The following is a 15,575-nucleotide window of genomic DNA, read 5'->3' on the forward strand; positions in this document are numbered from 1 at the left end:
TAGTGTACTATGGGCCCCCAGTCTGTAGTGTACTATGGGCCCCCAGTCTGTAGTGTACTATGGGCCCCCAGTCTGTAGTGTACTATGGGCCCCCAGTCTGTAGTGCACTATGGGCCCCCAGTCTGTAGTACTATGGGCCCCCAGTCTTAGTAATTGGCCCCCAGTCTGTAGTGCACTATGGGCCCCCAGTCTGGTGCACTATGGGCCCCCAGTCTGGTGCACTATGGGAGTCTTCACTATGGGCCCCCAGTCTGTAGTGCACTATGGGCCCCCAGTCTGGAAATGGGCCCCCAGTCTGTAGTGCACTATGGGCCCCCAGTCTGTAGTGCACTATGGGCCCCCAGTCTGTAGTGCACTATGGGCCCCCAGTCTGTAGTGCACTATGGGCCCCCAGTCTGTAGTGCACTATGGGCCCCCAGTCTGTAGTGCACTATGGGCCCCCAGTCTGTAGTGCACTTCCTCTGTAGTGCACATGGGCCCCCAGTCTGTAGTGCACTATGGGCCCCCAGTCTGTAGTGCACTATGGGCCCCCAGTCTGGACTCCAGTCTGGTGCTATGGGCCCCCAGTCAGTGTACTATGGGCCCCCAGTTTATACACTGGGGCCCCCAGTCTGTAGTGTACTATGGGCCCCCAGTCTGTAGGTACTCCCAGGTGACTGTTACAGGTGTGTGTGTGTGTGTGTGTGTGTGTGTGTGTGTGTGTGTGTGTGTGTGTGATGTATTCATAATGTCTCTCCTCCCAGGTGACTGTTACGTGTGTGCGTCCAACGAGCCCTATCGTAAACTGGACTACACCAAGATCAACAACCCAAACTGGAAGCCCGGTGTTACCGCTGGCACCTCTAGCGGTTCCCCTACTGCCCCTGGGACGCGGTCTGGGTCTGGGTCTGGCCCGGGTCCGGGCGGTCAACAGCTGGTCAGAGAGAGTAATGACTTTATAAAACCTAAGCTGGTCACGGTGATTCGTAGTGGAGTGAAGCCCAGGAAAGCAGTCAGGATTTTATTGAACAAGAAGACGGCGCATTCCTTCGACCAGGTTCTGGAGGATATCACCGAAGCCATCAAACTGGACTCTGGTGCCGTCAAGAGGCTTTATACACTGGACGGGAAACAGGTAGGATGCGAAACAGGTAGGACGCGAAACAGGTAGGACGGGAAACAGGTAGGACAGGAAACAGGAAACAGGTAAGACGTGAAACAGGTAGGACGTGAAACAGGTAGGACAGGAAACAGGTAGGATGGGAAACAGGTAGGACGGGAAACAGGTAGGACAGGAAACAGGAAACAGGTAGGACGCGAAACAGGTAGGACAGGAAACAGGTAGGACGCGAAATAGGTAGGATGGGAAACAGGTAGGACAGGAAACAGGAAACAGGTAGGATGGGAAACAGGTAGGACAGGAAACAGGTAGGACAGGAAACGGGAAACAGGTAGGATGGGAAACAGGTTTTATTTTAATTTTATTTCACCTTTATTTAACCAGGTAGGCAAGTTGAGAACAAGTTCTCATTTACAATTGCGACCTGGCCAAGATAAAGCAAAGCAGTTCGACAGATACAACGACACAGAGTTACACACATGGAGTAAAACAAACATACAGTCAATAATACAGTATAAACAAGTCTATATAGGATGTGAGCAAATGAGGTGAGAAGGGAGGTAAAGGCAAAAAAGGCCATGGTGGCAAAGTAAATACAATATAGCAAGTAAAACACTGGAATGGTAGATTTGCAATGGAAGAATGTGCAAAGTAGAAATAAAAATAATGGGGTGCAAAGGAGCAAAATAAATAAATAAATAAAAATTAAATACAGTTGGGAAAGAGGTAGTTGTTTGGGCTAAATTATAGATGTACAGGTGCAGTAATCTGTGAGCTGCTCTGACAGTTGGTGCTTAAAGCTAGTGAGGGAGATAAGTGTTTCCAGTTTCAGAGATTTTTGTAGTTCGTTCCAGTCATTGGCAGCAGAGAACTGGAAGGAGAGGCGGCCAAGGAAAGAATTGGTTTTGGGGGTGACTAGAGAGATATACCTGCTGGAGCGGGTGCTACAGGTGGGAGATGCTATGGTGACCAGCGAGCTGAGATAAGGGGGGACTTTACCTAGCAGGGTCTTGTAGATGACATGGAGCCAGTGGGTTTGGCGACGAGTATGAAGTGGAGGGCCAGCCAACGAGAGCGTACAGGTCGCAGTGCTGGGTAGAATATGGGGCTTTGGTGACAAAACAGATGGCACTGTGATAGACTGCATCCAATTTGTTGAGTAGAGTGTTGGAGGCTATTTTGTAAATGACATCGCCAAAGTCGAGGATTGGTAGGATGGTCAGTTTTACAAGGGTATGTTTGGCAGCATGAGTGAAGGAGGCTTTGTTGCGAAATAGGAAGCCAATTCTAGATTTAACTTTGGATTGGAGATGTTTGATATGGGTCTGGAAGGAGAGTTTACAGTCTAACCAGACACCTAAGTATTTGTAGTTGTCCACGTATTCTAAGTCAGAGCCGTCCAGAGTAGTGATGCTGGACAGGCGGGTAGGTGCAGGTAGCGATCGGTTGAAGAGCATGCATTTAGTTTTACTTGTATTTAAGAGCAATTGGAGGTAGGACGGGAAACAGGTAGGACAGGAAACAGGTAGGACAGGAAACAGGTAGGACAGAAAGGGGTGTGTGTGTTTTTAACATTTTTTATTTAACCTTTATTTAACTAGACAAGTCAGTTAAGAACAAATTCTTATTTACAATGACGGTCTAGGAACAGTGGGTTTAACTGTTCAGGGGGGCAGAACAGACAGATTTGTACCTTGTCAGCTCGGGGTTTCAATCTTGCAGCCTTTCGGTTACTAGTCCAATGCTACCTGCCATGTGTTCAGTGTGTGTGTTCAGTGTGTGACAGAAGCTGTGGAGATATATGAATATGAAAAGGAGAGAGACAGAGAGATGTATTTATCTGTGTCAATAAGCATTAGAGAGAGATACAGCGCTCCGTCTGTCTGTGTTCTGTATGTTCTAGAATGGGGACTAATGGAAGAATGCTGCTATTCTAGAACGTCTCATCTCCGTGACAACGCGTTAGAATCAGAACCTTCATCACCCCTTAACTTTACTACTATTCAAGTTGTTAGAACCAAAATGATTTTCTAACGGTTCCGTTTTGATCAGAACCATTCTTTTTGTTGTTGTTGTTCCGACCAGCAAAAATAAAGTTCTGAACCGGTTCAACCCAAAGAGTATAATTCCTTTCTGTTCCTTGTTAGAACTCTGAACTTATTATTATTTTTAATTTTATTTTGCTCAACGTTAAATGACTTCACCAATGGCTAGAGGAACTTGCTATGGAACGGGTAAACTACACAGTATAAACAAACGTTTGTGGACGCCCCTTCAAATGAGTAGATTCGGCTGTTTCAGCCACACCCGTTGCTGACAGGTGTATAAAATCGAACACACCGCCATGCAATCTCCATAGACAAACATTGTCAGTAGAATGGCCTTACTGAAGAGCTCAATGACTTTCAATGTGGCACCATCGTAGGAAGCCACCTTTCCAACAAGTCAGTTCGTCAAATTTCTGCCCTGCTAGAGCTGCTCAGGTCAACTCGTAAGTGATGTTATTGTGAAGTGGAAACGTCTAGGAGCACCAACAGGTCAGGTGTGAAGTGGTAGGCCACACAAGCCGTAACAATCGCATGACAATCGTCTGTCCTCGGTTGCAACACTCACTGCCGAGTTCCAAACTGCCTTTGGAACCAGTGAAGGGAAATCTTACCGCTACAGCATAACAATGACATTCTAGAAGATTCTGTGCTTCCAGGTTTGTGACAACAGTTTGGGGAAGGCCCTTTCCTGTTTCAGCATGACAATGTCCCCGTGCACAAAGTGGGGTCCATACAGTAATGGTTTGTTGAGATCGGTGTGGAAGAACTTGACTGGCCTGCACAGAGCCCTGACCTCAACCCCATCAAACACCTTTGGGATGAATTGGAACGCCGACTGTAAGCCAGGCCTTAATCACCCAACATCAGTGACCGACCTCACTAATGCTCTTGTGGCTGAATGGAAGCAAGTCCCCGCAGCAATGTTCCAACATCTAGTGGAAAGCCTTCCCAGAAGAGTGGAGGCTGTTATAGCAGCAAAGAGGGGAGCAACTCCATATTAATGTCCATGATTTTGGAATGAGATGTTGGACGAGCAGGTATCCATATACATTGGACAGACAAGTGTAGTGTAGGGTGTGACATGCAGGTGAGGAGAGACCTGAAGGCCTGAAGCACTGGGCATCTTGTTGTGAATCTGAATTAGACCAACAGAATAATACCTGCGGAGGTGCGGCTTTCTACAAAGGAACTTTAAATGTCTTTGAACTTCAGGAGAGAGTTGTCTTATTAACTAACGTTGACCCTTGACCCTTACTCGGTTCCATTTCACATAATGGCGTCTAGAGTTTTCCATGGCTAGACCAGAGATAGCTAACAAGCTAGCTAGCGAACAAGTTTGTGTGTGCAGAACGACACGCGAATTCAAATAAAACACGTCTCACCTTTTTGTCGTTTAATAAATCCAATGTGAAACGTGGTAACCGTAGTAACTAGCATTGGAGAAAGAAAAAAAGATCATCCGCTCTTCTCTAATAGAAAAGTTCTCTCCCTAATTTCTGAATCACGTGTGTCACATCAGTAGCTACAGTAGACTTCTGATGGAGGGGGAGGGGCAGACAGACAGTGTTATCGGTTCCTGGGTGACATTGAGGAGTTTTGTTGTGGGACCCGAAACAAATGGCCGTAACACAAAATAACATTATTAACCGGTTCCCATGCTTTTAAAATAATGGTTCTGTTCTGGAACAGAATGGATCACTTTTATTCTTGGTTCTGGTTCTGTTCGTCAAGTTTCCAGTTTTCTGTTCTGTTCCCTGAACCGGTCCTACCCCGAATACTAACATTAGAATGGGCTGAGAGCTGATTTAATAGTACTTCTTGCTGAAGAAGACGAATAAGTGTTCTGGGCCCCACTCTCCTTTCAGTTTGTTCTGGGCCCCACTCTCCTTTCAGTTTGTTCTGGGCCCCACTCTCCTTTCAGTTTGTTCTGGGCCCCACTATCCTTTCAGTTTGTTCTGAGCACCACTATCCTTTCAGTTTGTTCTGGGCACCACTATCCTTTCAGTTTGTTCTGGGCACCACTATCCTTTCAGTTTGTTCTGGGCACCACTCTCCTTTCAGTTTGTTCTGGGCACCACTATCCTTTCAGTTTGTTCTGGGCACCACTATCCTTTCAGTTTGTTCTGGGCCCCAGTCTCCTTTCAGTTTGTTCTGGGCCCCAGTCTCCTTTCAGTTTGTTCTGGGCTCCCACTGGGCCCCTCCTTTCAGTTTGTTCTGGGCCCCACTATCAGTTTGTTCCTTTCAGTTTGTTCTGGGCACCACTATCCTTTCAGTTTGTTCTGGGCCCCACTATCCAGTATTTCAGTTTGTTCTGGGCACCAGTATTCTATCCTTTCAGTTTGTTCTGGGCACTCTCCCACTCTCCTTTCAGTTTGTTCTGGGCACTCTCCCACTATCCTTTCAGTTTGTTCTGGGCCCCACTCTCCTTTCAGTTTGTTCTCCACCTTTAATTCTGGGCCCCAGTCTCTCAGTTTGTTCAGTCAGTCTCCTTTCAGTTTGTTCAGGGAGGAAAGCAGGGCAGTCAACAGAAGAGGGAGGGGGGAAGAGAAGAGGAGAGAGGGAGAAAGGGAAGAGGAGAGAGGGAGGGGGTAGAGGAGAGACGGAGGGGGGGAAGAGGAGGGGGAGGGGGAAAGAGAAGGGGGAGATTCATTTGTATGCTGCAGGGCTCCTGCTGCAGAAAAGGAGGGAAAATCCTGAAAGACTCCTCAGGGGGACGAGAGGAGAGGCAGCAGGGCCGGCCCTAGGCATAAGCCACAGCCGCTAGGGGCCCCCGAGTCGGGCTCACAACTTACTGTTGCTAGGTAGAATAGTAGAATACACAAGGTGAAGTCAGGTTGTGCATCAGCAGTTTTTTCTCGTTATGTCAGTCACTGACAGTCACCCAATTGGCCCATGTCAGCTACATGTTTTTAGATTGGTTACTTGGTCTAATTATGTTAATTAGTCTAGCCAGCTATCTGAACTGGTAGGGATCATGGTCTAATTATGTTAATTAGTCTAGCCAGCTATCTGAACTGGTAGGAATCAGGGTCTAATTATGTAAATTAGTCTAGCCAGCTATCTGAACTGGTAGGAATCATGGTCTAATTATGTTAATTAGTCTAGCCAGCTATCTGAACTGGTAGGAATCATGGTCTAATTATGTTACTTAGTCTAGCCAGCTATCTAAACTGGTAGGAATCATGGTCTAATTATGTTACTTAGTCTAGCCAGCTATCTAAACTGGTAGGAATCAGGGTCTAATTATGTTAGTCTAGCCAGCTATCTAAACTGGTAGGAATCAGGGTCTAATTACTGACTGGGTATGTAGGGCAAGTGCCCAGGGAACCTGACCTTCAGCAAGACAATTTGCTGTAAAACTGCAAATCTTTTTCTCCGCCTCATAGCAAAATGAGACAGAGAGAGAGTGACAGAGACAGAGAGAGTGACAGAGATAGAGAGACAGAGAGTGACAGAGACAGAGAGAGTGACAGAGAGAGAGAGAGAGTGACAGAGGGAGAGAGAGTGAGAGACAGAGAAAGGTTTATAAGCGATGAGTCATTGTCTGTGTCTATTCCATACTGTAGTGTCCTACTGGTCAAACCAACTGGCTGCCACTTGGAACACAGCCGAGAGAAATCACCCAGTCACACAAAAGACACTGTCCTGTGTGTGTGTGTGTGTGTGTGTGGTCTGGTGAGTGTGCAGGCTGGCGAGCCATCAAAACAGAAATCCTGCCAGTCTCTCCCTAGCAACTGAAAGTAATTAGCATGCTTGTCTGCAGAACCTCTCTCTCGCTCTCTCTCGTCTACAGTTTGTAGCAAATCGCTGTCATTTTGATCTACAATTTGTATTTAATCCACTAGACATTTCTCTGTGTTTGAGGTCTGATGTAGAGAGAGAGAGAGGGAGGGAGAGAGAGAGAGCGAGAGAGAGAGAGAGAGAGAGTCTGACTAAGCATGTCCTAGAATTCTGATCAAGTTTGCCGCCGGCAGTGCTGAGTACTGACACATACACACGGCTGACACAGTTTCTCAGCATCAATGGAATAGTACTCGAGCTGAGAGAGAGAGAGGGGGGGTGGGAGAGAGAGAGAGATGGGGAGAGAGAGATGACCTCTAACCTCTAACCCCCACAGGTGACCAGCCTGCAGGACTTCTTCTCTCTGACCTCTAACCCCCCACAGGTGACCAGCCTGCAGGACTTCTCCTCTCTGACCTCTAACCTCTAACCCCCACAGGTGACCAGCCTGCAGGACTTCTTCTCTCTGACCTCTAACCCCCCAGGTGACCAGTCTGCAGGACTTCTCCTGACCTCTGACCTCTAACCCCCACAGGTGACCAGCCTGCAGGACTTCTTTCTCTCTGACCTCTAACCCCCACAGGTGACCAGCCTAACCTCTAACCTCTAACCCCCACAGGTGACCAGCCTGCAGGACTTCTTCTCTCTGACCTCTAACCCCCACAGGTGACCAGCCTGCAGGACTTCTTCTCTCTGACCTAACCTCCCACAACCAGCCTAACCCCCACAGGTGACCAGCCTGCAGGACTTCTTCTCTCTGACCTCTGACCTCTAACCCCCCACAGGTGACCAGCCTGCAGGACTTCTTCTCTCTGACCTCTAACCACCCCCACAGGTGACCAGCCTGCAGGACTTCTTCTCTCTGACCTCTAACCTCCCACAGGTGACCAGCCTGCAGGACTTCTTCTTCTCTGACCTCTAACCCCCACAGGTGACCAGCCTGCAGGACTTCTTCTCTCTGACCTGACCAGCCTAACCCCCACAGGTGACCAGCCTGCAGGACTTCTTCTTCTGACCTCTAACCCCCACAGGTGACCAGCCTGACCTCTGACCTCTAACCCCCACAGGTGACCAGCCTGCAGGACTTCTTCTCTCTGACCTCTAACCTCTAACCCCCCACAGGTGACCAGCCTGCAGGACTTCTTCTCTCTGACCTCTAACCCCCCAGGTGACCAGCCTAACCTCTAACCCCCACAGGTGACCAGCCTGCAGGACTTCTTCTCTCTGACCTCTCTGACCTCTAACTTCTTCTCTCTGACCTCTGACCTCCCCCACAGGTGACCAGCCTGCAGGACTTCTTCTCTCTGACCTCTAACCCCCCACAGGTGACCAGCCTGCAGGACTTCTTCTCTCTGACCTCTAACCTCCCCCACAGGTGACCAGCCTGCAGGACTTCTTCTCTCTGACCTCTAACCCCCACAGGTGACCAGCCTGCAGGACTTCTTCTCTCTGACCTCTAACCCCCACAGGTGACCAGCCTGCAGGACTTCTTCATTCTGACCTCTAACCTCTAACCCCCACAGGTGACCAGCCTGCAGGACATCTTCTCTCTGACCTCTAACCTCTAACCCCCACAGGTGACCAGCCTGCAGGACTTCTTCTCTCTGACCTAACCCCCACTGACCAGCCTAACCCCCACAGGTGACCAGCCTGCAGGACTTCTTCTCTCTGACCTCTAACCCCCCACAGGTGACCAGCCTGCAGGACTTCTTCTCTCTGACCTCTAACCTGACCAGCCTAATCTTCTCTCTGACCTCTAACCTCTAACCCCCACAGGTGACCAGCCTGCAGGACTTCTTCTCTCTGACCAGGTGACCAGCCTGACCTCTAACCCCCACAGGTGACCAGCCTGCAGGACTTCTTCTCTCTGACCCCCACAGGTGACCAGCCTGCAGGACTTCTTCTCTCTGACCTCTAACCCCCACAGGTGACCAGCCTGCAGGACTTCTTCTCTCTGACCTCTGACCTCTAACCCCCCACAGGTGACCAGCCTGCAGGACTTCTTCTCTCTGACCTCTGACCTCTAACCCCCCACAGGTGACCAGCCTGCAGGACTTCTTCGGTGATGATGACGTGTTCATGGCGTGTGGTCTGGAGAAGTTCCGTTACGCTCAGGACGACTACGCCATCACACACAGCGGGAAGGCTGCCTGCGCGTTCGTCAACGGTACGTTACCAGCAACCGGTTCGTTAAACTGGTTGGTTTATTCCTGTGAGGAACCATGTAAAGATTCGGAAGTGTTCATTTAAATAATTTAAATAAACTGAGACGTCGTTCTTAATCATTTGGACGTGTTTCTCTCCAGACTCTAGGGTGAAAATGTCTCGTTCTTCCACTCCTCTGAAGCCGTCGTCTCCCAAACCTTCCAGCCTGACCACGCCCAAAACCCCGCCCAGAACTCCACCCAGAACCAAATCACCTGGCCCAGGTAATGAGAGAACTGATTTTTAGTTTAAACCAATCAAAATCTAATTTTTGGTCTCTACAATATTTCATTGGTTGCCTGAAGTAAGTCTTTCTTGATTTTTCTCACTAGCCAATGAGGGGACAGGAATTCAGGTGGGTGTGGCTAAGTCGGCGAGGTCATGCCCCTCTCCTACCAGCCCGGGGACCCGACGCAACCTTAAGGTGAGGAGAGGAGGGAGAGGAGAGGGAGGAACAAATTAGAAAGTTAAATAAGTAGTACTGAAAAGCTTCCATCTTAAAGCCCCATTACAGTAATTTTTGAGCACTTTTCCAGATGAAAAACAATATTCAGGAGGTAAACGAGGTTAAAGGAGACTGGCCCTTTAATATCTCCTTTTTGTTAAGTAAATCAGGAGGTAAACGAGGTTAAAAGGAGACTGCCCCTTTAATATCTCCTTTTTGTTAAGTAAATCAGGAGGTAAACGAGGTTAAAAGGAGACTGGCCCTTTAATATCTCCTTTTTGTTAAGTAAATCAGGAGGTAAACGAGGTTAAAAGGAGACTGGCCCTTTAATATCTCCTTTTTGTTAAGTAAATCAGGAGGTAAACGAGGTTAAAAGGAGACTGGCCCTTTAATATCTCCTTTTTGTTAAGTAAATCAGGAGGTAAACGAGGTTAAAAGGAGACTGGCCCTTTAATATCTCCATCCTTTTCTCTCTTTGCTTTTTCCATGTCGGCCCCACCTTAACCCCCCTGTCATCCCCCTCTCCTCTCTCTCTCTCTCTCTCTCCTCTCTCTGTCATCCCCCTCTCCTCTCTCCTCTTCTCCCCCTCTCCTGTCATCCCCCCTCCCTCTCCCTCTCTCCTCCTCTTCCCCCTCTCCTCTTTCTCTTCCCCCCTCTCCTCTCTCCTCTTCCCCCTCTCCTCTCTCTCTCCTCTTCCCCCCTCTCCTCTCTCCTCCCCCCCCTCTCCTCTCTCCTCTTCCCCCCCCCTCCTCTCTCCCCCTCTCCTCTCCCCCTCTCCTCTCCTCTTCCCCCCTCTCTCCTCCCCCTCTCCCCTCCTTCATTCCTCTTTCCCCTCCTCTCTCTCTCTCTTCCCCCCTCCTCTCCTCCCCCTCCTCTCCCTCTCTCCTCCTCTCTCTCTCTCCTGTCATTACCCCTCCTTCATTCCTTCTCTCTCCTCTCCTCCCTCTCTCTCCCTCATCCCCCTCTCCTCTCTCCTCTTCCCCCTCTCCTGTCATCCCCCCTCTCTCTCTCCTGTCATCCCCCTCTCCTCTCTCCTCTCTCTCCTGTCATCCCCCCTCTCCTCTCTCCTCTCTCTCTCTCCTGTCATCCCCCTCTCCTCTCTCCTCTCCCCCTTCCCCCTCTCCTCTTCCCCCTCTCTCTCTCTCTCTCCTGTCATCCCCCTCTCTCTCTCCTCTTCCCCCTCTCCTCTCTCTCCCCCTCTACCCCTCCCATTCCTTCTCCTCTCTCCTCTCTCCCTCTTCCCCCTCTCCTCTCTCTCTCCTCTTCCCCCTCTCCTCTCCCCCTCTCTCTCCTGTCATCCCCCCCCCCTCTCCTCTCTCCTCCTTCCCCCTCTCCTCTCTCCTCTTCCCCCTCTCCTCTCTCCTCTTCCCCCCTCTCCTCTCTCTCTCTCTCTCCTGTCATCCCCCTCTCCTCATCCCTCCTCTCCTTCCCCCTCTCCTCTCTCTCCCCCCTGTCATTCCCCCTCTCTTCATTCCTTCATCCCCCTCTCTCTCTCTCTCTCTCTCCTGTCATCCCCCCTCTCCTTCATTCCTCTCCTCTCCTCTTCCCCCTCTCCTCTCCTCCCCTTCTCTCTCTCTCTCTCTCCTGTCATCCCCCTCTCCTGTCATCCCTCTCCTCATCCCCCTCTCCCTCTCCTGTCATCCCCCTCTCTCTCTCCTGTCATCCCCCTCTCCTCTCTCTCTCCTGTCATCCCCCTCTCCTCTCTCTCTCTCCTGTCATCCCCCTCTCCTCTCTCCTCTTCTCCTCTCTCTCTCTCCTGTCATCCCCCCCCTCTCCTGTCATCCCCCTCTCCTGTCATCCCCCTCTCCTCTCTCCTGTCATCCCCCTCCCCTCTCCTGTCATCCCCCCCTCTCTCTCTCCTGTCATCCCCTCTCCTCTCTCTCTCTCCTGTCATCCCCCCCTCTCCTCTCTCTCTCTCCTGTCATCCCCGCTCCTCTCTCCTCTTCTCCTCTCTCTCTCTCCTGTCATCCCTCTCTCTCTCCTGTCATCCCCCTCTCCTCTCTCCTGTCATCCCCCTCTCCTCTCTCCTGTCATCCCCCTCTCCTCTCTCCTGTCATCCCCCCTCTCTCTCTCTCCTGTCATCCCCCCCCCTCTCCTCTCCCCCTCTCTCTTCCTGTCATCCCTCTCCTGTCATCTCTCCTCCTCTCCCCCTCTCTCTCTCTCCTCTTCCCCCCTCTCCTCTTCCCCCTCTCCTCTCTCTCTCTCTCCTGTCATCCCCCTCTCTTCCCCCTCTCTCCTGTCCCCCCCCCCTCTCTCCCTCCTCTACCCCTGTCATCCCTCTCTCTCTCCTCTCTCTCCTGTCATTACCCCCCTTCATTCCTTCTCTCTCTCTCCCTCTCTCTCTCTCCTGTCATTCCCCCCCTTCATTCCTTCTCTCTCTCCTCTCTTCTCTTCTCCTCTCCTCTCTCTCCTCCTGTCATTCCCTCTCTCCTCTCTCTCTCCTGTTCCCCCTCCCCCTCTCCTCTTCTCCCCCTCTCCTCTCTCCCTTCTCCCTCTCTCCCTCCTCTCCCCCTCTCCCCTCTTCCCCCTCTCTCTGTCATCCCCCCTCCTCTCTCTCTCCTGTCATTCCCCCTCTCCTCTCATCCCCCTCTCCTCCCCTCTCCTCTCCTCTTCCCCCTCTCCTCTTCCCCCTCTCCTCTCCCCTCTTCCCCCCTCTCCTGTCATCCCCCTCTCCTCTCTCCTGTCATCCCTCTCTCTCTCCTGTCATCCCCCTCTCTCTCTCCTGTCATCCCCCTCTCCTCTCTCCTGTCATCCCCCTCTCCTCTCTCCTGTCATCCCCCTCTCCTCTCTCCTGTCATCCCCCCCCTCCCTCTCCTCTCTCCTGTCATCCCCCTCTCCTCTCTCCTGTCATCCCCCTCTCCTCTCTCCTGTCATCCCCCTCTCCTCTCTCCTGTCATCCCCCTCTCTCTCTCTCCTGTCATCCCCCTCTCTCTCTCTCCTGTCATCCCCCTCTCCTCTCTCTCTCTCCTGTCATCCCCCGCTCCTCTCTCCTCTTCTCCTCTATCTCTCTCCTGTCATCCCTCTCTCCTCATCCCCCCTCTCCTCTCTCCAGATTTCTCCTCATCCTGCCTCGTCAGATGTGAACGGAGCAGCGAACCAGACAGATGATCTGAGCCCTGAAGGTAGACGTGTGTGTGTAGTGTGTGTGTAGTGTGTGTGTAGTGTGTGTGTAGTGTAGTGTGTGTGTAGTGTGTGTGTGTTAGGGTGTGTGGGTGTGTGTGTGTTAGGGTGTGTGTGTGTGTGTTAGGGTGTGTAGTGTGTGTGTGTGTGTGTGTGTGTGTAGTGTGTGTGTTTGTTAGGTTGTGTGTAGTGTGTGTGTACAGGTTGGCACTGGCACATATGGTCATATCACGCTACTCCCACAATCCTCAGGACGTTTCACAGCATGGTTGTGTGTCCTCTGTTACCCCTGTCTGTTACCCCTGTCTGTTACCCCTGTCTGTTACCCCTGTCTGTTACCCCTGTCTGTTACCCCTGTCTGTTACCCTGTCTGTTACCCCTGTCTGTTACCCCTGTCTGTTACCCCTGTCTGTTACCCCTGTCTGTTACCCCTGTCTGTTACCCCTGTCTGTTACCCCTGTCTGTTACCCCTGTCTCTCTCCTGTATAGTGAATGGGAACAGGTCGGTCTCCTCCTCCATCATCAGTGACAAGTACAAGGTGGGGAAGATCATAGGGGACGGGAACTTCGCAGTTGTTAAGGATTGTGTCGAGAGGTAGGTACTGGATCACACACATCCCCATACGTCCCCAGTACGCACGCACACACACACACATCCCCATACGTCCCCAGTACGCACGCACACACACACACATCCCCATACGTCCCCAGTACGCACACACACACACATCCCCATACGTCCCCAGTACGCACGCACACACACACACATCCCCATACGTCCCCAGTACGCACGCACACACACACACACATCCCCATACGTCCCCAGTACGCACGCACACACACACAACCCCATACGTCCCCAGTGCGCACACACACACACACATCCCCATACGTCCCCAGTGCGCACACACACACACACATCCCCATACGTCCCCAGTACGCACGCACACACACACATCCCCATACGTCCCCAGTACGCACGCACACACACACACATCCCCATACGTCCCCAGTACGCACGCACACACACACACATCCCCATACGTCCCCAGTGCGCACGCACACACACACACATCCCCATACGTCCCCAGTGCGCACACACACACACATCCCCATACGTCCCCAGTACGCACGCACACACACACACACACATCCCCATACGTCCCCAGTGCGCACACACACACACACATCCCCATACGTCCCCAGTGCGCACGCACACACACACAACCCCATACGTCCCCAGTGCGCACGCACACACACACACAACCCCATACGTCCCCAGTGCGCACGCACACACACACAACCCCATACGTCCCCAGTGCGCACGCACACACACACAACCCCATACGTCCCCAGTGCGCACGCACACACACACATCCCCATACGTCCCCAGTGCGCACGCACACACACACATCCCCATACGTCCCCAGTGCGCACACACACACACACACATCCCCATACGTCCCCAGTGCGCACACACACACACACACATCCCCATACGTCCCCAGTGCGCACACACACACACACATCCCCATACGTCCCCAGTGCGCACACACACACACACACACCCCATACGTCCCCAGTGCACACACGCACACACACACATCATCCCATACGTCCCCAGTGCACACACACACACACATCCCCAGACGTCCCCAGTGCACACGCACACACACACACATCCCCATACGTCCCCAGTGCACACGCACACACACACATCCCCATACGTCCCCAGTACGCACGCACACACACACATCCCCATACGTCCCCAGTGGTTAGACACACAACCCCATACGTCCCCAGTTACGCACACACACACACACAGGCAGGTAGCCCCATACGTCCCCAGTGCGCACGCACACACACAAGGAGGCAGCTAGTGGTTAGACACACACAGCCCCATAGAGTGTAGAGGAGTCCCCAGTACGCACGCACACACAGGTAGCCTAGCGTGGTACACATTTAGAGTGTAGGAAGCTTCTACTGAAATACTCCCAGACTTGTTGACGTAATGTGACCCATGCAAACAACGGCAGCTGGTTTTGAAGAGAGAGAAAATTAACTCCGACTTCGAAATGAAAAGTTGCCCAATCACATCTCACATGTTGCCTGAATACAATATTGTATCTTAAAAATGTTAATAAATAAATACCTTGCTAATGTTAATGTTTAACTGCCTGGAATAACCACTGTTGTGTCGTAGATCTGGGGTGGTAGGGTAGCCTAGTGGTTAGAGTGTAGAGGAGGCAGGTAGCCTAGTGGTTAGAGTGTAAAGGAGGCAGGTAGCCTAGTGGTTAGAGTGTAGAGGTGGCAGGTAGCCTAGTGGTTAGAGTGTAGAGGAGGCAGGTAGCCTAGTGGTTAGAGTGTAAAGGAGGCAGGTAGCCTAGTGGTTAGAGTGTAGAGGAGGCAGGGTAGCCTAGTGGTTAGAGTGTAAAGGAGGCAGGTAGCCTGTGGTTAGAGTGTAGGAGGCAGGTAGCCTAGTGGTTAGAGTGTAGAGAGGAGGCAGGTAGCCTAGTGGTTAGAGTGTAGAGGAGGCAGGTAGCCTAGTGGTTAGAGTGTAGAGGAGGCAGGTAGCCTAGTGGTTAGAGTGTAGAGGAGGCAGGTAGCCTAGTGGTTAGAGTGTAGAGGAGGCAGGTAGCCTAGTGGTTAGAGTGTAGAGGAGGCAGGTAGCCTAGTGGTTAGAGTGTAGAGGAGGCAGGTAGCCTAGTGGTTAGAGTGGTTAGAGTGTAGAGGAGGAGGCAGGTAGCCTAGTGGTTAGAGTGTAGAGGAGGCAGGTAGCCTAGTGGTTAGAGGAGGCAGGTAGCCTAGTGGTTAGAGTGTAGAGGAGGCAGGGTAGCCTAGTGGTTAGAGTGTAGGGGAGGCAGGTAGCCTAGTGGTC

The 15,575-nt window shown here is 51.5% G+C and overlaps 1 protein-coding gene across 1 annotated transcript in view; it reads left to right on the plus strand.

Moving 5' to 3' along the window:
• The window catches only part of LOC112238119 (serine/threonine-protein kinase DCLK2-like), a 74,026-nt gene that overhangs the window by 11,330 nt on the left and 47,121 nt on the right, over nt 1–15,575 (plus strand). The window contains exons 2-7 of the mRNA XM_042328017.1: nt 744–1,114; nt 8,965–9,094; nt 9,234–9,356; nt 9,465–9,556; nt 12,630–12,699; nt 13,187–13,292. Of these exons, the coding sequence (XP_042183951.1) occupies nt 744–1,114; nt 8,965–9,094; nt 9,234–9,356; nt 9,465–9,556; nt 12,630–12,699; nt 13,187–13,292 (892 nt within the window). The remainder of the gene's footprint in view (nt 1–743; nt 1,115–8,964; nt 9,095–9,233; nt 9,357–9,464; nt 9,557–12,629; nt 12,700–13,186; nt 13,293–15,575) is intronic.

The sequence above is a fragment of the Oncorhynchus tshawytscha genome, linkage group LG10 (genome assembly GCF_018296145.1).
Source record: "Oncorhynchus tshawytscha isolate Ot180627B linkage group LG10, Otsh_v2.0, whole genome shotgun sequence".
Classification (NCBI taxonomy): domain Eukaryota; kingdom Metazoa; phylum Chordata; class Actinopteri; order Salmoniformes; family Salmonidae; genus Oncorhynchus; species Oncorhynchus tshawytscha.